Source organism: Moschus berezovskii, chromosome 3 (assembly GCF_049115385.1).
Source record: "Moschus berezovskii isolate FMDL1 chromosome 3, NW_MosBer_1.0, whole genome shotgun sequence".
NCBI classification, from domain to species: domain Eukaryota; kingdom Metazoa; phylum Chordata; class Mammalia; order Artiodactyla; family Moschidae; genus Moschus; species Moschus berezovskii.
The window spans coordinates 44,931,580-44,957,640 of NC_142462.1; the positions used below are offsets into that span (position 1 = coordinate 44,931,580).

General features: G+C 36.1%; 1 protein-coding gene across 1 annotated transcript in view; it reads left to right on the forward strand.

Annotated features, from left to right (window-relative positions):
• PCLO (piccolo presynaptic cytomatrix protein) overlaps positions 1–26,061 on the forward strand; it is a 316,952-nt gene that overhangs the window by 19,186 nt on the left and 271,705 nt on the right. Inside the window, exon 3 of the mRNA XM_088833888.1 lies at positions 7,987–9,384. Within this exon, the coding sequence (XP_088690014.1) occupies positions 7,987–9,384 (1,398 nt within the window). The remainder of the gene's footprint in view (positions 1–7,986; positions 9,385–26,061) is intronic.

Consider the following 26,061-nt stretch of genomic DNA (forward strand, 5'->3'; position numbering starts at 1 on the left):
TTGTTGGGAAAAATTTTAATTCATAGGTTTATGTGTTTTTTAACTTGAAAGGAGAAGGATTGAAAATGGTCAGAAATAAATGTAATGAGAAATGTATAAAAGATCTATGGGAAAAAAGTGTGAAAGGAAGGTAAAACTGATGAAGTATAATTTTATAGTCATGTTTTCCTTGAATGCGTTCTTGAAAATATACATATACATACAATTATATAAAATTTAAATCAATTAAAAGGGACTCCCATTCACAGAAAGCTGAAAGAGGCTAAAATCCCTTATGAAACTTTGTGCTGCTAAGTCACTTCAGTCGTGTCTGACTCTGTGCGACCCCACAGATGGCAGCCCACCAGGCTCCCCCATCCCTGGGATTCTCCAGGCAAGAACACTGGAGTGGGTTGCCATTTCCTTCTCCAATGTGTGAAAGTGAAAAGTGAAAGTGAAGTCGCTCAGTCATGTCTGACTCGTAGTGACCCCATGGACTGCAGCCTACCAGGCTCCTCCGTCCATGGGATTTTCTAGACAAGAGTACTGGAGTGGCTTGCCATTGCCTTCTCTGAAACTTTGTACTTTTATACATTTTAATATATTTTTATGTTTCATATATGTATTTTTAAAAGTACTTCTTTCTAAGTTAACTTTTGAATGATTTTCTTAATTCCAATTACCATCTGTTTGAATTAAAGATATGTAACTTTCAGCGTACATATGAGTTCACAAAGTTTACAAGACCTTTGATTCTGTTCACTAATGTAACTTTTTTTCATTTTTAAGTGAAATAATGGGGCAATCATAAGCTATTTAAGTAATTGCACAGATTTTGCCTACTTGGAATTCTTGGATCACAGGCTACAAAACAGTGTGATAGCTCAAGTTATGTCAATCATTTGAGATATAAAAGTTTGAGTTCACCATGTGAGAGACAGTCAGAGTGTTAATATATAATATATGTAGTTCAGTTTACTGATTCAGGATCCTCTTTGTGTCACTGAGTATAGTACAAATATATTTTCATGTCTGTGCTCTGTAATTATTTTGTAAATCGTACTTTGGTTAAAGTGTCAGTTATTTTTGTTTGTTTTGAAGTGCACTGCATATATATTCAAATATACTTTTATCATTTTATCCTGTTTTGTGAAGATTTGCAATGTCATTGTTAGCTTTTGGTGAACATTATTAGCCTTTATGAAGAAAACAGGGCATGTTAGGTTATATTTCACAACGTGTCAATGGTTTCTGCATTATGCTGCAGAAATTGTTATCTACACAGTTTCAGAAGGTATCCATTCAAATTCTGGATGGATTGTCTTAATTAAAACTGTTTCTCCAAGTTGCTGAGCATGTTATCAAGGAATGTAAGTAACTAGTTTTTAATCAAAGTATATTTTTCATGAATATGCACAGCTAAAGAAGTCAACCGCAGTGAGCCATCTATAGTCAAGCTGCTGTCAGTAGGTAGCTGCCTCCATGGAGGAGATCATGTGGGTTGGGCATTGCTTGAACAGCAGAAACAGCATCTGTTGTCAAACTTCAGCTTGGGCTTCTCTTTATAATATTATACATTATTATCTAATAATTATATTCTTTAATTGTATGTTCTATGACATTCAAAGTAATATGAATAACAGATATTTTAAAGAATTTGAGAGGTAGGAAACATTTATAGTAATTCATTATTAAATAATATCTAAACTTTACTTGGTATCTAATTCAGAGGTAAGAATCATCATAAGAAGTGGTTACTTTTTTTAAGAGTACGTGAGGATAGGAGAAAAGAAGAATTAATTTCAAAAGAAAAGCAATATGTGAGTCTAAATGCTGTGGTTCAAACTATAGTTGGGTTAGTTGAGAAGGGACAGACCTTATAATGGAGAATGGAATACTAAGTTATGAGGCAGAGAAGTCATCGTGGACCATAAAGGTTAGGAATCATTTAGGTAAATGGAGGAGGAGTACAATTTTAAATCATAACTCAAGTAAGAGAGAATGAGAACACTGCCTTGATGGAGTAAATGATACATTTAGATCTTACAGTTTACAGAAAGGTTTAGTTGTGATGCATCAAGAAGCAAGTACCTAACAGATTTTAGTAGAAGGGCAGGATGAATCTATGATTGAAGAAAATATATTCATAATGTGAATAGCATGCAAACACTTGCAAATATAAATTCCTAATATTGCGTTCATCTTTTTGTTTTTTAGCTGACTTCAGAAAAACTCTAAAGTTTTATTTTTAAAAAATATTTATTGGATTATAGTTGCTTTACAATGTTGTGTTAGTTTCTGCTGTGCATCAAAGTGAATCAGCTGTGCACATACATATATTCCCTCCTTTTTGGATCTCCTTCCCACTTAGGTCACCACAGACCATTGAGTAAAGTTTGCTGAGCTATACAGCAGATTCTCATTAGTTATCTATTTTATACATACCATCAATAGTGTATATAAAAACTATAGTGTATATATCCCAATCTCCCAATTCATGCCACCTCCCCTTTTCCCCTTGGTATCCATACTTTTGTTTTCTACATCTGTGTCTATTTCTGCCTTGTAAATAAGATCATCTATAACACAATTTTTAGATTCTACATGCTATGTTGTTGAGCAGAGATTTCATTATAAACTTTATGTAGATTTTGTCTTTAAAATTTTCAGTTCAGGGCACATTGAAGGGTGGATGTTAGTCACTATGCTTTCTGGACACTTTTTTTTTTCTTTTGAGAAACTTGCATTCTCTTTTGAAGCTAAATAAATTAATAATAGTTCCAAGTAGGAATATGCTTTAATTCTGGAACCCCAACATTTGCCAACTCACCTTATTTGTTAGATGTATTGTGTTAACTATCTTAAACTATTATTAAAGACATACCCTTAAAAATCAGAATCTATTTTTCCGTACTTTTTTGATAGTGGCACCAATAATGTGAAATTAATAATTAAACTTTCAAGTGGTACCTCTTGAAACATTTAATAATATTTTTATGATTATCCAGCAAAAGCCTTAGTCAGTGAAGTTGTATTACTATATTTCACATGACTCAGCTCTGATACATAACTCACCAAAAGGCTCAGAAAAAGGGAACCCTGGGAGATTGGATTTAACAGAGAGGTGTGTTAATAATTATCAGCATTCACATTAGAATACACACTGACCTCAGCAGAAATCCTGGTTGAGTCCTTTCTTACCCCTATTTATGTAGCATATTAAGTCAGAGGACTGAATGAACAATTTTATGCCTTTTTTGTTCCTTTCCATAGAGCTAATTGAATTAGAGTAGTTCATTAAACAATTGTGTCTCCAGTTCTTGAATTCCATTTATTCACTTGCTGTAAGCAATGTGGGGAAAGGAAAAAATGACTATTTTTTTTAAGCATTTGTCATATAAAATATAGAATTTAGGAATAGTTAAAGCGTGGCATACTTATTTAACACAAATACTTTCATTTTAGTGCCTATATATTGAAGGTAAGCTCTGATGTTCACATTGCAAAGAGACTTAAAAATTTACTGATAAAACCAATGCATCCAAAGAAATTGATTGAGGGCAAGTTGAGGGGGAACTTGCAGGAAGAAAAGGAAAAAAAGGATTCATGAAAGGCCAGATCAGAGATAGTGGCTTTGGAAATACTGATATAGTAGAAGGCTCCCCTGGTATTATTTGTTGCCTTTCTCCTATTTGTTGAATGGGTGTGGGTGATAAGAGGAAGTAAGTACTATGCATGTCAGGGAACTGGGAAGTCATTTATGAAATGTTGGTGAAGGCTTCTTCTCAGTTAGGCTTGTCCTTGAATATTGTCTGACTTCTTTAGCATAGGGAAGAAGAATAAGGGCTAAAGTCTTGTAAGATCCACATTCATGGCTAGAGTGGAATGAAGACCCAATGATGCAGAACTAGGGGAACTAGCTGTATTACAGATATGGGTACCAAGTGGAATGGGCATCAGAGGTTTGAGGCAATGATAGTAGCAAATTCAGGTTCGTCTCTGCTCATAGTTACAGACAAAAATGTAATTTTAGAAGTTAAACAAAAAAGTCCTGAAAATATGTACAGTTAGCAGGTGAGTTCGTTATGGGGGTTTCCTTCAGTTTGAATCAAAATGGGAATATATGGTCCGTGGCAAAGGTATAGCATAGGGAAAATGGCATGCCACCAGAAAATGAAGGCAGAAGCTTGTCATTCAGGCTAGATTAACTGTGGATATTAACAGAGTAGACACAGAAATATTGTAGCTTGAAGAGCACGAACATCTTAATTTATTTAATTCCAACAACCTCAAAAATATTTGTGAACATCTATGATGATTAAAAGGTCAGATCATACATGTAGTGTTTATAATTGTTGCTGACGGTCTTTGGGGAGATATAGAGCTAGAGGTATCAGAATTAGGTACGTGCTAACATAAGGACAGTAACAAAACTGTAGATTTTAATTTCTTGCAAAAAATTAACTATTCACAGCTATTGGAGAGTATTGAGTTTTGATGGGACATAGAGTCAACCTCTTCTGTGGTGGTTTGTTTTAAACAGGTTGAATTTGGTGGAGGTACAAAATATTTTGGAAATGACAAGGGCCAAATGAGGGACAGTGGCTTTGGAAATATGAACAAGTGGGAAATTAACTTTCACAAGTAACACAGACCTTCTTGAAGAGTAACTGAATATGCAGTAAAGATAATTACAGGATTTTTAACTCAGATGACTGAGAGGGCAAAGGTGCTACTACTACTTGTAACTCTCCCTCGGTGCATTGTGGAATATTAGATGGTGATTCATGATGTTAATGTTGGGGTGAGTTGTGGACTTTGTCGTTTTCTCAGTGTAATAAGATTTTTGTTGTTGTTTTCAACTGAATCAGGCAATTGGAAACACTGCTGTGTTCAGTAGTAGATTAGGTTCTGAGATAAAACTCATTTCTATTTTCAACAGATTTGGCCAGTAGAATTAAAAAGAGGCTCTTTCTGAAAAACCCTAAGAGGATAAAAAGCTTTTCACATTGTGAAAGCTATAGACAATGATTTTAACCTGTATTTTCACAGTGAGGAGGAACATTGAAGGATCAGATGTCTTTTATGTGTTGTTTATCAAAGTGAAGAAAGTGGGGTCATGAAAAGGACAAAAGTTGGGCCAGTGGAGTCTGTTCAGAAACGCAGTGTGTTAAGAGAAAAGCAGAATTATGTCCCTATGAAAAAGCAATGACCTGAGTTTTCCACCCCTCTTTTCCTAAGCCCTGTCTTGTCTAAATATTTAGAGACTTGGTCACATACGTTTATAAACTACAAGGAAACATTTGCTTTTGGAATGATGACAGTACAGAGTATGTGTCCCAGTGTTGATATAAATCATACATTAGATATGCCATGGTAGTGTTCTAATTTTGCAGTGGTTCAGAGATGGAGTGAAAGCCTGCCAGTCAGCTATGCATGAAGCTCCAGTGTTCACATGGCAAATAGACTTAAAATTGTACTGATAAAACCAAATGCATCCAAAGAAATTGGAAGGATGAGGGTTGAGAGAGAACCTGCAGAGGAAAGGAAAAGAGGACTTATGACAGGATCATCATCAGATACTTATTTTATAAGTAAAGGATTTTCATTTTAATTATATTTTCTTTCATCTTCTCTGACTGCATGATTATAAGGTGACATGGTATCATTGAAGACTGAAAACAAATGAGAAAAAGTAAATAGTAGAACAGCAGAATTGACATTGGCATTAGGAGAGATGGTTGAGTGGATAGATGCATGTTTATGGAGAAATTTCCTTCCATCAGGAAGAGGACATGATGGAGTGGATTTCCTTACATTCAAGTTAACCCTTTAGTCATACAACTTACATTAGTAACAGGTGATTGATTATGTTTTTGGATTCCAATATCTGTATGTTTAAAAAGTTAATTTTGTGAAATGCCTCAAACACAGTAAAAGGTAAACATAAGTACTTAATACTCATATTGAAAATGAATGTAATAAAAATCCAAGTGCCTCTTACCTGTAGGTAACAAATGTTGTAATTTTGCTTTTTGATTCAGATTTTTAAACAAATATAACTTGTCAGTTAGAGTTGAAAATCTCCGTCAACCTTCTCCAAACAAAAGTATGAGATTATAAAATAAGCCCTGTTATACTGGTACCTTAGACTTCCCACGTGGCGCTAGTGGTAAAGAACTCACCTGCAAATGCAGGAGACATAAGAGATTCAGGTTCAACCCCTGGGTCAGGAAGATCCCCTAGAGGAGGGAACGGCAACCCACTCCAGTATTCTTGCCTGGAGAATCCCATTGACAGAGGAGCCTGGCAGGCTACGGTCCATAGGGTCGCAAAGAGTCAGACACGACTGAAGCAGCTTAGCACACATGGATACTGGTAACTGAGTTTAAATAATTGCAATATCCTTTCTTTAATTTTTAAATTCAGTTTAATGATTAAGAAAAAGACACAGGAGTTTTTTTTTTTTTTAATTTTAATTAAATGTTAACAGCGTAAACTGCCAAGTGGAAAAATAGTTTTTAAAAGTTAGGAATGCTTAGTTCCGTTTTTTAACAAAAGGGAATTGCTTCAAGTAAGAGTATGTTGTTTGCCCACCTAATACTTTACAATTTTGTATTCTAGAGAACTTTTTTGGTACTTATGCACCATATATTTAGTTTTCCATCGTGTGGAATTTTGAATAAAGAACTTCAGTGCTAAACTGGTAACATTGGTTACTTTGGGAGTTAAAGATAGTTCGTATAGAATTTACCCTTCTAGATTACTTTGGTAATATTTTAAATTTTGTATAATGAGCATATATTATTTTAGAATAAAATAGGTAAATGTTGAATATACATTTTTAAAAATTAACTTCTAAAATATATTAGTACCACTTTCACCTTCTCCTTTTAACAATAAATGTCATGGAAAAGAAGAAATGCATTTATACCCATACATAATATATATATTGCTATTGCTAAGTCACTTCAGTCGTGTCCAACTCTGTATGACCCCATAGATGGCAGCCCACCAGGCTCCGCCGTCCCTGGGATTCTCCAGGCAAGAACACTGGAGTGGGTTGCCATGTCCTTCTCCAATGTGTGAAAGTGTAAAGGGAAAGTGAGGTCGCTCAGTCATGTCTGACTTGTAGCGACCCCATGGACTGCAGCCTACCAGGCTCCTCCGTCCGTGGGTGTTTCCAGGCAAGAGGACTGCCATTGCCTTCTCCGAGCATACACACACACATAAAATATACATATATATATGTACACACAATATGTGTCTCACATATATACATATCTCACCAGTCAGATAAGTATATTGTATACATATATTGCTCTTTCCATTTATAAAAATTATAAGGAAGTAACTTTTCTCTTTTTTGATCATGCTATATCTATAATAATTTCAGGGGTTGCCGTTATTTTTTCTTTACTTTCTTGAGAATGTTTTCTTTCTAACCCACAGTGGTTAATAGTTATGATTTTCTCACATTTGATTGTGTTGCCTTGGAGGGGAGAAGTGATTCTCTTGCTAATTTAAGAAATTAGCAATGTGCTAATAATTTTGACAAGCATACTCTGGGTTATATAACTGAAACCTGTTTATGAGCCATCAACAGAGAAAATATCCAACATAACTGATTTTGGAATCTAATATATTAATAATCATTTTCTTTTATCATACATGGTTTTCCATTTCTGGGAGTAATCAAACTTTGAGTAAATCAAAGGCAAAGAATAAAGCTAATGTTAGAAGAAAATTTTCTGTGTTGATTTATAATTTTATATTGCTTAAAATATAGTGCTTACTTCTCTGAGGTTCATTAGTTATATTTTAGTATACTTAATATGTGTAAGTATATAATATATAAATATATAAATGAACTAAAGTTATTTGATCTAGATTTTATGTTTTGCATGATGCGAGACATAATTTCAAAAGCTACCAGTGCAGTTTTAAAAACGCTTTTGTTTCTACCTTGTTATTGCCTTGCTGACTGTTATTTTATGTTACTTCTAGATGAAAGAGTGGCTCTGTTTAAACTGTCAGATGCAGAGAGCTCTAGGAGGTAACCTGGCTCCAGTTCCATCATCACCCCAGCCCAAACCGAAGACTACTCCTGTTCCTGCATCAGCAGTGAGCAAGCCACCCACTCCATCACAGCAGGTTTCTCCAAAGAAAGATACTACACCCAAACAGGATGTCTCAAAGATAGCTGAGTCCAAAAAACCCCCACCACTAGTGAAACAACCAACCCTTCACAGTCCCCATCCAGTCACATCCCAGCAGCCTCCTGAGGCAGAGTCCTCATCCAAGCAAGCCCCTCCCAAAGAGCCTTCTGTCCCATCTGAACCGGCCAAGGTCTCCATGGCTGATGATAAACAAGAGCAGCCCAAGACAGGAAAGCCAGCCACAGACATTGTGTCTTCATCATCAACAGCAACACGACCGGATATACCAGGCTCCAAAATACCATCGAAGGATCAAGAGAAAACAACTCCTCCTCTAAAACCAGACTCTGCCAAACCATCTCAAAGTTTTCCACCAACAGGAGAAAAAGTTACCCCAGTAGATTCTAAAGTCATACCTCGACCTGCATCAGATACAAAAATTATTTCACATCCTGGACCTACTCCAGAGAGCAAAGATCAAAAACAAGTTGATCCAATTCAGAAAAAGGACGAACCCAAGAAAGCACAAACCAAAATGAGTCCTAAGCCAGACACCAAGCCGATGCCAAAAGGGTCACCGACACCCCAAGGTCCACGACCCCCCACTGGACAAACTGCCCCTCTGTCTCCACAGCCCCCAAAGCCTCAGGAGCAGTCAAGACGTTTTAGTCTAAATCTGGGAAGTATTACTGATGCCCCTAAATCACAGCCCACAACTCCTCAAGAAACAGTGACTGGGAAACTCTTTGGGTTTGGAGCATCCATCTTTAGCCAGGCATCAAATCTGATCTCCACAGCAGGCCAGCCTGGGTCTCATTCACAGGGTGGGCCAGCGGCCCCAACAAAACAAGTCCCTCCTCCTTCACAACCACCTAATTCTCAAGGGCCACCAAAATCCACAGCATCGCCAGCACCTGCAAAGGTTCTACCTGTGAAAAAAGAAACCAAAGCTCCAGTAATTGAAAAACTAGAGCCCAAAGCTGAACAAATTTCAACAGTAAAAAGAACAGAAACAGAAAAGAAGCCTCTGCCTACTAAGGACAGCAAACCTTCCACAGCTGAACCTCAAAAGGTTGTTCTTCCCCCTAAACTGGAAGATACCCCCAAACCAGAATCAGCCTGTCCTCTCTGCAAAACTGAACTCAACATAAGTTCTAAGGATCCTGCTAACTTCAACACTTGCACTGAATGTAAGAAACAAGTGTGTAATCTCTGTGGATTTAACCCTACACCGCACTTGACTGAGGTAAGCAATACTGGTATCACGTATGAATGTGAGTATATGGTGTTAATTCAGAAATGTTTTGGTAGTGAGTTTTCCTAGCTAAAAATACATTTCTGAGTAAAAACTGATATTGTTATCTTTGAAGGAGCTTTAATTACTAATTAGGCTTATGCTTTCTTATTAAACATTCATGTAATTGATGCTTTTCTGGCTTAATGTACCAAAAAGTAAGAAGATGAAATGAACTGATAACTTAAAATAATGATTATCCCATTCTTTTATGAATTAACATCCTATGGTTTTCACCTGAAAACAAAAAATAAGAATTGTAATTTACTGTTCCCACTGTCTCTCATCCTTCCAGTCTCTTTCATATATTAAAAAGAGAAGCTTGATTGATTGCAAATCCATAAACTACATGAGATCTGTTATTTTATGAAAGTTAAGAGCTTAGTGTAAGTTAATAATATTGTCTGCTAGAAGATATTGGTTCAAATATATAATACTTAGACTTTTTATAAACCTGTTTAAGCTGTTATCTGGCATAAATATAATAGAGCACTTTATTAGGAACTGTGGAAAGAAAAAGGAGTTATATGGATTTCAGTGACTAACGTCAAGCATTTTTTTTTTTTTAATGGGAAGACCAAAACACTTCTTCCACAGTGAAAAAGCAGATAACAATTTTCTACCTAATATAGTTATAGAAGAATGAATCAATAAGCATTAAGACTGTGTTAAGGCTGTTAGAGTATTTGAATCTTAGGAGACCTAGGGGTTGAATGATTGCTGCTTAGGTAAGTAACTGGTATTTTAGTAAACATTTTGGGATTGAACTTAAATCATTGTTCATTATTTTTATGCAAGTCAGTAATACTTAAGGATTATTTTATCCCCCCTCCTTGATTTTGTAATTCATTGAAATGCAAAAAAAATTGTATAGTTGGATTTAACAAGTATACAAAAGAAGTTTTAGAGATTCTTGTTTTTGAGTTAAACTTTTTAAAAGAATAAGTTATAAAATATGTGTTTTTTTTTTTACTTTTGAAAGTATTTGATTGCTTTGACATGTTTAACACCATATGAAAGTATTGTCCCTATAGACTTAAGCTGATTTTTAACTTCTTTAACTGTGATGAATAATGTTAACTAGGATCTGTTTTAAAGGTAAAAAAAAATATATGGTTTCTCTCAGCACCTCTTGACTGGTTACAAGTGTAATTATTACTTAAAGCATTTGGAATTCAGTGCAACAGCAAAACAGCATTAAATTTCTTCCATATTTTTAGAAGAATTATTTTTCATTGTGTATTTATCAAGAGGGGAATTTCAGTTTTTCCAGGACAATTGTATTAATTTCATACATTTGAGAAGTTGTACCTTTTAATGAAGAGCTTTATGATATCAGTATTTAAATGGTTATAAAAGAAACTGCAACACTAAAAACTAAAATACCCTGAAGAAGTGTATTTTGTACACACTGAAGAAAGGGCTTTAACGTGTGTGTGTGCATAAACACCTATATGTTTGTATGCATTTGGGTCATAGTGATTATTAGAATTCTGTGTTTGGAGGTGTGAAATGAAAGTTCTTGAGAAGAGGGACAATAAATCTCTCAGGAAAATCTTTGATTTTCTGTGTTGGCAAATTATGTTCAGAAGTGGTGATTTTTGAAAGGAGATTTCTTGAATCAAGCAGAGAATTATTATGTAGGATGTGTGTGGAATTTCAATAGTTTGAAAATATAAGTGATTTTAAGTTTTCAAATGATGCACAAGAACTCCTGTTTTAAATACATCAGTGGAATTTAGATAACCTGTCATTGTTCAGATTGTTTTTTTCTTTGGCCATTTCTTTGAATGTGGAAGATCATATTTCAGAGGAGAGAAAAATATGATCTAACAAAAGCAGTTGACTCATGTTCTTGGCTCCACTTGACTGTGTTAATCTGAGGGTAGTTTTTAGCTGGTCTAAGACCTTCACGCCGTCTGATCTTTAGGTAAAGTCCATTAGCTACCCTGACATCAAGGGAGTGAATGAAGGTTACTGGAGTTAATCCGTGTTGCTGTAGCTCTTGCTCTTTTACCTAGAAGGCTTTAGAGGACTGGCAGAAGAGACTGGTTGAAAAAGACACCCTGTGTTTGCATGTATGTGTGTGTATGTGTACATGTACTTGTATATTCAGGAAATTGTAAATTTGATGTATACGCTTTATTTATTGAGCTGTCCCAGTGTTTAATTTACTTACTAATCTCTCCTCATTTGAGTGGTTAGAAAATATCTCATCCTTGATCCTTGTTTCCTTGCTTTGTTTCTATGATTTCTTCGTTCTGCTTGTGGTAATTTTCTTGTGATCCAATAATTTCTGCTGGGCTGGCACTGTACTTTGATTCTAGTTTGAGAGAACACATACTGAAAATTCCCAGACTTTAAGCCTACAATGCAGAGAAATGGTATTCCTGAAGAAAGAATTCAACTACATATTTCCATTTATTTTTCTAGTAAAGCACACAGAACACTGTATGAAGCCTCTGCTTCCCCTCCTGCCTTCTCTGTGAGACAGGATGTCTTTTCCTCCTGATACCTCTCTGCCCTCCCCTTTTTCTGTTCTGTTCTAGTGGTGAGAAGAGCTGGTCCTGGTTTTTCATGGGTTGGGAACTGTAACAGAATCTCTCCCCTCCCCCATCCATTCATCAAGCACACCTGTCTCCAAGGTTGTTTCCTGTATGTCCTACTCAGCATCTCCCACAGCACCCGAAGAGTGCTGAGGCTGCCTGCAGGGCCCTGGGGCGTCGCCAGGCTTCAGCCTAAGCCTTATGGTTTAACTGTTTTATGCCCAGTGTGTACACATAATACTATCATCCATAAACCTCTGATAGTAAGGAATGGTTTTTTAGGCTTTAATTTCTGCCAAATCAAGAAATATTTTGTCTTGAAGGAGTTTTATGAGGCAGCAAGGCTTTCTGAAAGAGCTAGTCTTATAGAATTTGGAAGCATGTTGAGAAAAACAATGTAAATTGGCAATAAATTTACCAGTGAATTTTAATTATTCTGGGTCAATTTAAGTGCAGAAAGAAGTCTACTCATAGTGGGTATTTTATTGTTTGTGTTGCTCTTTTGTAAAGGAAATTCTTACTATGAAAATTCAACTTAAATTTGTTTCCACATGCTTCAAGGAGTCCTAGAGTCATATTTCTGCTTCCTTAGTAAGATAATAATGCATGGCTTGAATGCTGTTGAAATAGACAGCATATATTTGTCACCAGGCAACAAATGGGCCTTTTGAGCCGATTAAGATCCAGCAGTGTCCCTGAGTTCCCTTCAGATCTTTACTCTGTAGCTAAGGTGACTTTTGCATTCTCTCTCAGACCCTCTCTTGGACCCTTCTCTCTCAGAAGGTCTGGTGGGGGGTGTGCTTCATTTCTTAGTTTAGTAAACAGGTAATATCTTGGTTTAACTTTAAAGACCATTGCTTAAAGTTTAAAAAATATATCTATTACTAAAATATTATGATTTTATAGTAATATCTATTACTAAAATAGATATATGCACACATATACATACATACATATATGAGCAATTAAAAACTAAAAGAATGATCAAACTCAATAAGGAGAAAATAATTCTACCAATAATCAGTTTTTAAAGAATTCCATGACAGAGATAAATACACATTCTGTGTAAAAATTTCTGGATCCCAAGAAAAGAGGGGCATCTGTTTGCACTTTTTGACTAACAAAACTGATGTTTGCAGAAGTAAAATTTTTGCTTAATAATCTTTAGAAGAAATTTGATGTTACCCTTTTATTAAGTGATATCTAGTTGAAGAAAAATGCAAAAATGGGTTTATAATAGAGATATTTTGTTTAAAGAAATTGAAACAAAAATAGATTCTTCATTAGTGCTTTTATCTATGCATTTTTAAGTATTTAGCATTCTGCTGTATGTGGTAGTTCTGTTAAGATATTCCATTTTTAATGCGATTAAACACTTCTTAAATACTACATAAAATGATTACATATTGTTCAATTCTATGTTTCTTTGGTTGTATTTTTTTCATATACATTGTCCTGGTGTTAAGGACTTAATACCTTAGGTTTTTCATTTTTTATTATGAAAAATAATAAAAATTATTTATTTTAGGTTGTTTTCATTTTTTATTATAAATAAAATGAATGTTTGGGGGTATAAATATTTGCATTTTAACTTTTTCAGAGAAAGCTTAGTGGAATCAAAGAATAAGAACCCTGAAGTTATCAAATTTTTTTTGGAGATATGATAGCAGTTGACATTACCACTAGCATCTGTGATGCCTTTCTTATTGCAGCGTCTCCAAATTTGAATACTATCGTTTATTTAAAAATTGCTTAATTTGGAAGTTTAAAATTGCTATCATATGATTCCTTTGCTTTGTATTTCTTGGATTACCAGAACTTTTATTTAGATATTAAATGTATATTCAGTTCAGTTCAGTCGCTCAGTCGTGTCCAACTCTCCGCGACCCCATGAATCACAGCACGCCAGGCCTCCCTGTCCATCACCAACTCCCGGAGTTCACTCAAACTCACATCCATCGAGTCGGTGATGCCATCCAGCCATCTCATTCTCTGTCGTCCCCTTCTCCTCCTGCCCGCAATCCCTCCCAGCATCAGAGTCTTTTCCAGTGAGTCAACTTGTCGCATGAGGTGGCCAAAGTATTGCAGTTTCAGCTTTAGCATCAGTCCTTCCAATGAACACCCGGGATTGATCTCCTTTAGAATGGACTGGTTGGATCTCCTTGCAGTACAAGGGACTCTGAAGCGTCTTCTCCAGCACCACAGTTCAAAAGCATCAATTCTTCGGCGATCAGCTTTCTTCACAGTCCAACTCTCACATCCATACATGACCACGGGAAAAACCATATCCTTGACTAGACGGACCTTTGTTGGCAAAGTAATGTCTCTGCTTTTTAATATGCTATCTAGGTTGGTCATAACTTTCCTTCCAAGGAGTAAGCGTCTTTTAATTTCATGGCTGCAATCAGCATCTGCAGTGATTTGGAGCCCCCAAAAATAAAGTCTGACACTGTTTCCACTGCTTCCCCATCTATTTCCCATGAAGTAATGGGACCAGATGCCATGATCTATGTCTTCTGAATATTGAACTTCAAGCCAACCTTTCACTCCCCTCTTTCACTTTCATCAAGAGGCTTTTTAGTTCCTCTTCACTTTCTGCCATAAAGGTAGTGTCATCTGCATATCTGAGATTATTGATATTTCTTCCGGCAATCTTAATTCCAGTTTGTGCTTCTTCCAGCCCAGCGTTCCTCATGATGTACTCTGCATATAAGTGTGGTTCTAATTACAATTCAGATATAACATTCTGCAGACATTGTAGGAAAAAGTAAGCTGGTATTTGACTAAATAAATCTATGTGACACCCTTCCCAGGTGGCACAGTGGTAAAGAATCCTCATGCCAATGCAGGAGATGCAGGTTCGATCACTTGGTTGGGAAGATCCCTTGGAGAAGGAAATGGCAACCCACTCTAGTATTCTTGCCTAGAAGGATTTTTATGGACAGAGGAGCCTTGGTGGGCTACAGTCCATGGATCACAAAGAGTCAGAGGTGACTTAGTGACTAAACAACAACAATGTGTGAAACACATTTTTTCACAACAACCCTGTAGAGTAGATTTTAGATCAGGAGAATAAGGACCAGAGAGGTAGTTACCAAACCACAGAGGTATCATTCAGAGGCTGAACCAATGCTCTATCCCCTAGACCATGTTTAAGTAACATGGAGAGGGAGATGGTGGTTCTTTAGTTGCTAAGTCATGTCTGACTCTTAGGACCTCATGGACTGTAGCCTGCCAGGCTCCTCTGTCCCTGGGGAACTGGATGACAAATGTCATTTCTTCTGTGCTTGTGTTGTGTCTGTTGTTAATTACTAAAACTTTGATATCAACAAATTTGCTAAAATGTGCTTCAAATCAGGTAACATTTGGGGTCTATAGAATAATGGTGGTTGTGTTATATGGCTGAATTTAGAAGCATATGCAGATTGAGAACTTCAGAAGCATAGAGGCTAGCATCATCCTTTTCTTTCTGGATAAACCTTTCAACTGGTCAACTTTATTTAGGTGAAAGCATATGACTGAATGATGAAATGATGTCCCTGCTTTCATGTATAGCACATGTGAGGTCAGAAAGCATAGTTGCACCAACTGTAAGAAATACTGTTGATATTATATTCCTGTCAATGCATGCAAAGACTTTACTCCATGAAAATAATGTAAGTGTTCCATTGGTGATAGTGGTGGTTTAATCTTTGCTTCTACCAACATTTTTGTATAGCCTCCTTTGTTACATTTCCAGGAGTGGGATTGCCGGAGCATGGGTTTTATATATATATGCATGTGTTAGTCACGCAATCGTGTCCGACTCTTTGCAACCCCATGGACTACAGCCCTCCAGGCTCCTCTGTCCATGGAATTCTCCAGGCAAGACTACTGGAGTGGATTGCTATTGCCATGTATATATATCTTAAACTGGTTCTCCACCATAGTTTTATCCATTTTTAGTTTGATTAACTTTGCATATATGCTACTGTTCTAAAGATGCATTGCCTGATAGGATAGTCACTGGACACACATGGCTAATGAGCACCATGGGTCAAATTAAGATTGTTGAAAGTGCAAAAACCACATTAGATTTTGAAATGTTAGTATGGAAACTGTAAAATATCTCACTGATAATTTTAATTTGGTTACTATTGTATAAGACTTTCCTTAAATATTGCTGTTATGACTGCCTTTTCACATGTCACTTTGCAGTTGCGTATGCATGCACTACAGTATACTTCTATGTAAGATACATGTTTTTCTCTTTATACAAGAAAAACACTTTTACTATATTTATTGCTTCCAGAGCTTATTTTCTCTTCCAGAGCTTAATTTCCTCGTATTATACAGCATATCTGGTTCTCTTTCTGTGCTCTACTGAGCAAATAGTTCTTGGGGCTCTCATCATCAGGAGATAAATTTCTGATACCTAACCTGGCCCCAGAGAAGGCAATGGCAAGCCACTCCAGTACTCTTGCCTAGAAAATCCCATGGATGGAGGAGCCTGGTAGGCTGAAGTCCGTGGGGTCGCTAAGGGTTGGACACGACTGAGCAACTTCACTTTCACTTTTCACTTTCCACTTTCACACATTGGAGAAGGAAATGGCAACCCACTCCAGTGTTCTTGCCTGGAGAATCCCAGGGACAGGGGAGCCTGGTGGGCTTCCATCTATGGGGTCACACAGAGTCGGACATGACTGAAGTGACTTAGCAGCAGCAGCAACCTGGCCCAGCCCAGCCTGATGATCACTGTTCTAGGCCCTGCTAATCATCAGTATGAGATATCGGTACTGTTGATAAGTGTACTGTGGTTCTACCAACCTTTAGGTCAAGATATCTTTTCTACTGACTCTTCTGGTTTCCTCTATTCTATTTTTCCAAATATTTTCTCTATTCTTTTTTTTTTTCCCCAGAACTCTTGGACTTGTTTATATTCTTCCTGTAGCTTTGGGTGAAAAATCATACATTTTGAGGTCAATTGCTTCTAGAAGTCTCAGCAATACATTATGTTAGAATTTGAATGCATTGTCTGTTTTTTCTTCCTTCCATTTCTTCATGGCCATTCATTTTCTTTTAAAACTCTATTCCAATAATTTGTATTATAAAAGCTTTATTCCTTATAACAGTCCACAGAGTACTAAAGTATCTGAAGAAGCATGAAAAGCTTCCTCTTCCCCTTGTATGTCATGTTAACGCTTTAGTATCTCTTTAGCCTTTTTTTTTTTTTTGCTTTTTGTTTATTTATATAATGGTTATACAAACAGTGAAATGTAGACAGATTTCAGATCTTTGAAAAAAGTTTTATGAGCTGTGTTTTCAGAAATAATGTATTTATTTTGAAATGAGCATGTGTCCTTACTATACTTATTTTCATTGAGTTTCTTTTTCACAAAATTTTGTCCATTTGACATTCTTTCAAGTGAACTCTCACTGACTTGCCTAATTCTATTTATGAGGGAAATAACTCTGCAGAATCTCAATATTGATGCATATTCTCCTCATGTAAACTGAGAAATTGAAGATGTTTTGAGTTTCTATTAATGTGCAAACAAGGCTACAGTAAAACATCCGCACATACATTTTCCTGTTATATCTTGATATATTAGATAAATTCCTTGAAACACGTGGGCAAAGATAAGACAAGTGATGTTTAACAGAGTTTCCATATTTCCTTGTTTAAAAGAGTAGTAATCATAGTCCTGCAGACTATTAGTGTCTCTAGTTTCCATACTGGGAGAAGGCAATGGCGAGCCACTCCAGTACTCTTGCCTAGAAAATCCCATGGATGGAGGAGTCTCGTTGGCTGCAGTCCGTGGGGTCGCTAGGGGTCGGACACGACTGAGCGACTTCACTTTCTCTTTTCACTTTCACACATTGGAGAAGGAAATGGCAACCCACTCCAGTGTTCTTGCCTGGAGAATCCCGGGGACGGGGGACCCTGGTGGGCTTCTGTCTATGGGGTCACACAGAGTCGGACACGACTGAAGTGACGCAGCAGCAGCAGTTTCCATACTGACTAGTAGTCCATAATTATTGGTTTCAAGAGTCAGAAACTAAGCAGTATTGTTGTATAATATTAAATTTCCATGTCTATTTTGAGAGTAAACATTATATATGTGAACATCATGAGCTTATCAACTACTTGTATTTTTCCTTTTTGAAGTTGCCCATTTATGCCCATTGGTCATATTTTCATGTGTCTATGTCTGTATATTTCTTAAAATATTTTAAATTATTGAATTCTTTATCATCTTATCTTGAAATTATTTTCCATGTTAATCACTTGGTTTTTTTATGCAAAAAAACTTTATGAAATTTTCTTCTGTACATGAAATTTAAAAAAAACAACTTTTATGTAATCAAATCTTTTAATTTTCCCTTGATTGCTGATTTTGCTAAAGAAGGCCTTTTCACATTTTTATTATAAAAATAGCCTTCCACATTTATTCCTAAACATCTGTAGTTTTATTTTTTACTTCTAATCACATATTTATCTGTAATTCATTTTTTTGGTACCATATGAGGTGAAGTGCCTAACTTTATATGTTCAAAATGTATAGCCACTTGCCTCCATGTTATTTATTAAGCAGCAATTCATCATTTTCACTCTGGTTTTTAGTGTCATGTTTCACGTAATAAATTTCCATTAAGACACAGTTTGCTTTTCTAGATTCTTTCATTTGTACTGTTAGTTATATCTAATTTAGAATATTAGTACTTTATTATTTTTACTAGTATAGTTTTAATATTTAAAAATATTAAATATGCACAAAAATCTTAGCAAGAGTCTAGTAATATGGCATTATCCTGGCCAGGATTTGACTTTACTACTTACAAACTACTACTATTCTACTTGTAAGCTAATTAACTTGTTACAGTTTCATAAGTGCCAGTAGTAGGCATGACACTCCTAGGTCAGAGACAAAGAACGTTAATACTCATACCACAGTAGGCAGCATGAATATCAGCATATTTACATCAATTCTGCTCGTCCCCCACTCTTGGGGGATCACATGAGATATGGACCTAGATTGACATGACATTACACATGCAGGTGTGAATCACAGGTGAGGAGCACTGAGCTTGTGGGATCTACCTCTTTTATAACAAGCAGTAGGCCAGTTTGCTCTTTGTCCTGTGGAGTTATTACCTCATCCCTAAGGTTGTCTGTTGCACACAGAAATTGAAGAATGGCCAAGGTGAAAAGCAGCTGGGGTTTTGTATTGTTGGCAAAGCCTTTAACGGATGAAGGGGAAGGACAGTCCCATTGAGGATTGTCTTTCCCAAAGGGATTAATAAACCAATGGTTTTAAAGCTTAAAATATTGTGAATTTCTCCTTCAAATAGCATTAAATGTAGAAACCATGCAATGCAGGAGACTCGGGTTCGATCCATGAGTCAGGAAAATCCTCTGTAGAAGGAAATCGCAACCCACTTCAGTATTCTTGCCTGGAGAATTTCATGGACAGGGAAGCCTGGCAGGCTACAGTCCATGGGGTCGCAAAGAGTCTAATGTGACTGAGCAACTAATACACACACACACAGCAACTAATGTGACTGAGCAACTAATACACACACACAGACACACACACACACACACACAGAGACCATGTGTAGAAAAAAAGTAGAAGTGTAGATAAGAGTGGAAGTATGCTTGTTGAGGCCAGCTTCATCTGCTTAACTTGGGGCTGGAAACTGCTCATTTGGCTACCTCTCTTATTCTTGGAACTGCCTCTGATCCAGCTCCATGAAACTCTCATGAAAAAAAAGCTGCTTCTCAAATCTCATACTTTAAAAATGAAGCAGATTAGACTCAGGTAACTGAAGTTTTTGCTTACAGTTGGGATCAGATAGTAGTGCTTGTAGTACTAAATAAAAATAACCTTTTCGTTGTCTTCTGCATCTCCTTTTAAAACTTCTTTCCTTTACTTAAACTTTGTGAAAAAAGAAATGGGAAAACTTCCTAAAACAAACAACTCAATTTTATATTCAAACAAGAATTGCTCTGGAAGAAAATACACACTCCATTATTTAATTATATAAATTAACATTTTCTTGCCATATTATATGTAGGTTCCATAACCTCCATATTAATACTAGTGTTAATATGATTCAAAAATAAATTCAATGGCATTTCTACTACACAGAGTTGTGGGCCTGACTTTGAGATTACTCTGATTAAATTATAAAAATCAACCTAACCAGATTCAAAATAATTCCAATTATGACAGTCTGGACTACTGATAATGTAATTTATGTGGTCATTTTATAGAACTTATTGTAGGTCCACCTAACTTTATGAGAAAAATTAATTATAGATATTCATACAAATAATTGAAACTGCTTTGTTTTAATGTTAATTTTGGAAGATAATATGTGTGTGTATATATACACATATGTTGTTTTTAGTTGCTAAGTCATGTCCGACTCTTCTGTGACCCCATAGATTATAGCCCACCAGGCTCCTTTGTTGTGGGACTTTGCAGGCAAGAATGTTGGAGTGGATTGCCATTTCCTTCTCCACGGGGATCTTCCAGATCCAGGGGTTGAATCCCTCAGTGATCAAATCCACATCTCCTGCATTGCAGGTGGATTTCTTTACCACTGAGCCACCAACAAAGCCTGTATACATATGCATGTGTACATATTTTAGATCTAAAATTAGAAATTTCCCTGGGAAGAAATTAGGACTTAAAATACCATGGGGTTTAATTTTGGGAGATAACATACATGAAGTGTTGTGTATTGACATGTAGAACTGCGAATTACATCTACCCAGTTTAAAAATGTATAATATCAGGTAGAAGTATAATCAGAAGAAATAAAAAATATGCCTTGCACATAGAATTAACCATTGGAATTAAAATAACCTCATATATCTGTGTGTGGAATGCCTAAGTTTATATTTAAATACTTTTTGCTTCTCTTTTGTATTTTTTAAAAGTCCATGATAAAAAAATGAACAATCAAATGTTGGAAGATATTAACTTATCAATTTGGTAAACCACAGAAAGAAGGGATACTTATTTAAAGCATTTTTAGTTTTTTTTTTATATGACCATGAGAAGGGTTTTATAACAGCTATTAAAGATCACAGGAAAGATTGTTATGAGTTTATCTTAATTGTTTTTAAATATTTAAATTAAATTTGTATTTACTTAGATTACCATTTAAGCTGCTGCTGCTGCTGCTGCTAAATCACTTCAGTCGTGTCCGACTCTGTGCGACCCCATAGACATGTCACAATAATTAAATTAATGCATTTCACCCAGTTTATCTCACAATTCCATAACTTATTAAGTAGAATAATTTTTTTTCAACATACCATATGTTGTCACTGCTTTCATCAGTTCATAATACCATCACATGCAGTTTTATTTTACATCTGCTAAAAATAGAACCTCTCTACCTGAGCCACAGTTCTGAAGCAAAGCTAATTAAAGCACTCAATAAACAATATACCTTTTCATTGAATAAATGGTATGCAGGAATGTCTGTCAATTTCTTTTGCTATTTACTCAGCTTTCTTGAAACTGTGGACTTCTGGAATCTATTAAATGTCACATATTTATTCTTACATTCTTGCTTAATTCACCGACATACTGCAATACACGAGTAACCAGTGGAAAAGTAACTACTCTCCACTTTAAAAGGAAAAACTCATATTCATACAGAAGTATTATGTAAGTATTATCTAAGTATATGAAAATCTTAATAAAGACTTAAAGTCTTAAATAGAAGTGAAGTGAATTGTCAGCTGAGTCTTAAGATTGAATGTTTTGTGACTTTCATAAAAAGAATCATCCTCTATTAAAAAGCATCGCTCATTTATGAAGTTCTAGATGACCTAGGGAGAAGACAATGGCACCCCACTCCAGTACTCTTGCCTAGAAAATCCCATGGATGGAGGAGCCTGGTAGGCTGCAGTCTGTGTGGTCGCTAAGGGTCCGACACGACTGAGCAACTTCACTTTCACTTTTCACTTTCACACATTGGAGAAGGAAATGGCAACCCACTCCAGTGTTCTTGCCTGGAGAATCCCAGGGACGGGGGAGCCTGGTGGGCTTCCGTCTATGGGGTCACACAGAGTCGGACACGACTGAAGTGACTTAGCAGCAGTAGCAGCAAGTCTTACATACTAATATACGTATATATCTTTGCATATTAGAAAGAAGATGAGCTTTTTCTGCATGGAAAAAAATAAGAAATTTATATCTTAAATTTATTTATTTAAATAGTACCTCAGTGAAGTTAACCTAGACCACTGTTTAATACTGTAACCTGCCTCCCACCTCCGATAATGCAAAATTTCCTTGCCCTACTCTCTTTTTCTTCTGTCCATAGCACTTCCTACCTTGGTACATAATAGTTCATTTACTAATTTATTATGTTTTTTAAAAATTATCTCTTTGCCTTACTAAGTACAAGTTCTGTGAGTGCTAGGTCTTTGGCATACAGCAGACTCACAAATCCAGGTGATTGACGTATAATAGACTCTCATTAAATCTTTATACAATGAATGTGTTAGTCCTATATGTATGGTTACTACAAATGTAGTATCTGATACAATATCCAGTACTTGCATATTGGTTCACAGTGCTGAGATCTAGTTAACCTCATATCTAGTGAGCTGCAAATATTTTTAGTGACTTTCTTACCTCATGTTTTCCCACTATGCCTCATTTCAAAAGGTGAAAGAAGACAGATATACCACATATTTGGAAAACTTTCTGCATATAAAGTCTCATTATAAAATTAAGTTCATAAGAGATAGTGTTATCTTCTGTTATGGCTGAAGATAAGTGAATAAAACTGAGCTTCATGGAAAAGATAATGAATTTGGTGGTCCATAGAGAGGCAGCATGGCAGGGCTGTGAAGATGGCGCTTATGCCACTTCCTAGTGACTTGGTTTCCTCGCCTCTAAACTGGCAATGATGATGACAGGACCTACCTCATGGGACTGTTGTGAAAATTAGAAGAGTGGATGTCGGTTAAGCTCTGGGAACAGTTCATGATGCTGCACCTGGTGAAGCTCAATAAATAATAGTTTTCTTCCCATAGTTGGCCAATCTAGAAGAACTGTTATATCAAGATATCCTTTTTGCTGAATAGACAAGATAAAAATGATTCCTTTCTAAATGAAACTTCACTTCTAAGAAGAATTAAGCTGCTTACTGAAATGTGTTTTTATGCTAAATAGCTTTTGTGGGCCTTTACTGCAAGCTTGAAAGATTATTTCAAGTTATTTATATTACTTGGTAAAAAATAACGGGCCCTGACAAAAAGGAAACACATGCATTGCTGTGTTCATTTGTTGTCAACAGTGCTTTTATTTTTACTTTTTTACTTATTTAGTGAGAATTTCTCTGTGATTGTAGCGTATTAATATGAATTCATTCTTTACATATGAAAAGAAGCAAAGTATCTCTAAGATTTTTGAAAAGATTTTCATTGGGAGAAGCTATAGCATGAATTTTCTTAAAATGAGTGTATTTGTAAAACCTTAGAAAATTGCTGATAAGTATATTACCAACAAGAACATGAGAAATGCTTACTGAAAATTATGGCTAAATGGCTTAATTCATGTCAGCTGTGGCTGAGATTTATTTTCTTTCCTGATATTTGAATGAGTTCACATTTTTGTATTTATAAAGAATTTGAATTAAATGAAGGCTTTGTATCAGATGATTTTTTACTAAATTAAGCCCAGTATCCAGAATTATTATAATGATTTATCTTAGTTCATAAAAAACAAGTATTTCCTGATTAAAAGATTCTGTCACCCTCAGGGAAATTATAAATATACTTTTTGACAGATAGAATGTTACTTAAGTTACACAGAAATAAGCAATCATATTATTTGTAGTTATAAGATGATGTTATATATTCTATTTTTTAAAAAATTATGTAACATTGAAAGGAAATCTCAATATAGAGTTGATATAAAGGTGACATTAGCCTAAAGTCAAGCAGTAAAGACTTTTTTTTTTTTTTTTCCCTGCATGGGTATTAGTTTTCTATTGCTTTGTAACAAGTTGCCACAAACTTTGCAGCTTAAAATAATACTCATGGATTAGCTCACAGTTTCGTAGCTCAGAAGTTTGGTATGGCATAGTTGGCTTCTCAGAGCAGATCTTAAAAGACTAAATTGAGATGTTGGAAGGCCTGTGTTCTTATGTGGGGTTCTGTGAGAGAAGCTTCTTTGACGTTTATTCAGGAAGGCCTGTGTTCTTATGTGGGGTTCTGTGAGAGAAGCTTCTTCGACGTTTATTCAGGTTGGTTGCAGAATTCAGTTCTTTGTGGTTGCAGGACGATGTCTCTGTTTCCTTATCGGCTATCCCCTGGGACCGCTGTTAGTTCTTGCAGGTTGATGGCCTTTCTTGTCTCAGAGCTTTTCCACCTTCAAAGCCAGTAACAAAGAATTTCACTCGTGTGCAATTCATCTCACACTTTGTTTTTGGCTTGAAGAAGGAGCCAGGCTTTCCCAAAAGATCACCTGGTTGAATTGAGCCTGATCGGGTATCATCTCATTAGATTTACCCAGAAGTCAACTGATTAATAACCTAATCATTGAGAGATGTTCCATCATATGTACCATTTCCACCTATACTATAGGGGAGGGGATTAAATAAGATATGTAAACCAGAGAGCAGAAACCTTAACAGATCCATCTTAGAATTCTGTGTAGCAAAGCAACTGAGTTATTGGACTTATTAAAGGTAGAATGTTTTGTAAAGAACACACCTATTTATTTGATTTTTGTCATGGAGCATGGATACTTAATTGTTCATGGGTACTTAAGTGACAGCTGCATGTAAAGCAGAATTGTGTTTATTGTTATTCAGTCACCAAGTCATGTCCAACTCACTGTGACCCCATGGACTGTATAGCCCACCAGGCTTCCCTGTGCATGGGATTCACCAGTCAAAAGTACTGGAGTGGGTCGGCATTTCCTTCTCCAGGGGATCTTCCCAGACCAGGGATTAAACCCATGTCTCTTGCATTGGCAGGAGGATTATTTACCTCTGAATCACCAGGGAAGCCCTAAAGCAGAATTAATTTTATCTCAAATCCCATTTCAGGAAGCAGAGTGGGTTAGAGCAGTTTCAGAAGTAATTCTTATGGTGTCAGCTCTCCTTTAAAACCTTCTCCCATGAAAATATTGGGGCTTCCCGGATGGCTCAGATGGTAAAAATTTTGCCTGCAATGCAGGAGAACTGTGTGCTATCCCTCGGTTAGAAAGATCCCTTGGAGGAGAGCATGGCAACCCGCTCCAATATTCTTGCCTGGAGAATCCCCATGGACAGAGGAGCCTGGCAGGCTACAGTTCATGCGGTCGCAAAGAGTTGGACATGACTGAGTGACTAAGCATGCATGCATGAAAATAGTAATGCATCGGACTTTTTCTTGGCAGTCCAGTGGTTCAGACTCTGCACTTCCACTGCAGGAAGCATAGGTCTTATCACTGGTCAGGAACTAAGTGCTGCGTGGTGCATGCTACGTGGTGTGGCTGGAAAAAAAAAAAAAGTAGAATGCTTTATTCTATTTGGGATAGTAATGAGAGGTTTTTATTAATTTACAGTTTAATGCTTGACCTCATTTTGTAATCTTATCATTAATTTATTAAGTGAACCAGATTACATAGAAAATAAGACTATAGAGTTCCTTCTAGGGAAGGAGATGGACTACAGGGCTTAGCACTTAGCTGACTGTGTGAAAGTAGGAGGTAAACATGACTCTATGGTTTTCATTCTGGGATGTTGAGGCAATGATTGTAAAATCAAGAAAATATGTAATGTTCAATTACCAGAATGCTGATTTCAGAAGGTAGTTAGATTAGTCAATTTTAGATCTTAGAAGACATTTAAGTGGTAGTTACTTTGTACTGGATATCATCAGAAGAGATATGATGTCAAAATCATGAAATTGTTTTATAGTGTTGAAGAAAAGAACACAGAAAAGCAGACATAGAGGACAGCACTAGGAAAGGCCAAATTTTGTGGTGAAGGAGGAAAGGAGGCAAAACATAGCATCTGTTGATTCAGGAGAAATGAGTGATTCAGGAGAAAGGAAAAAGAGGGCATTTCTGAAGACAAG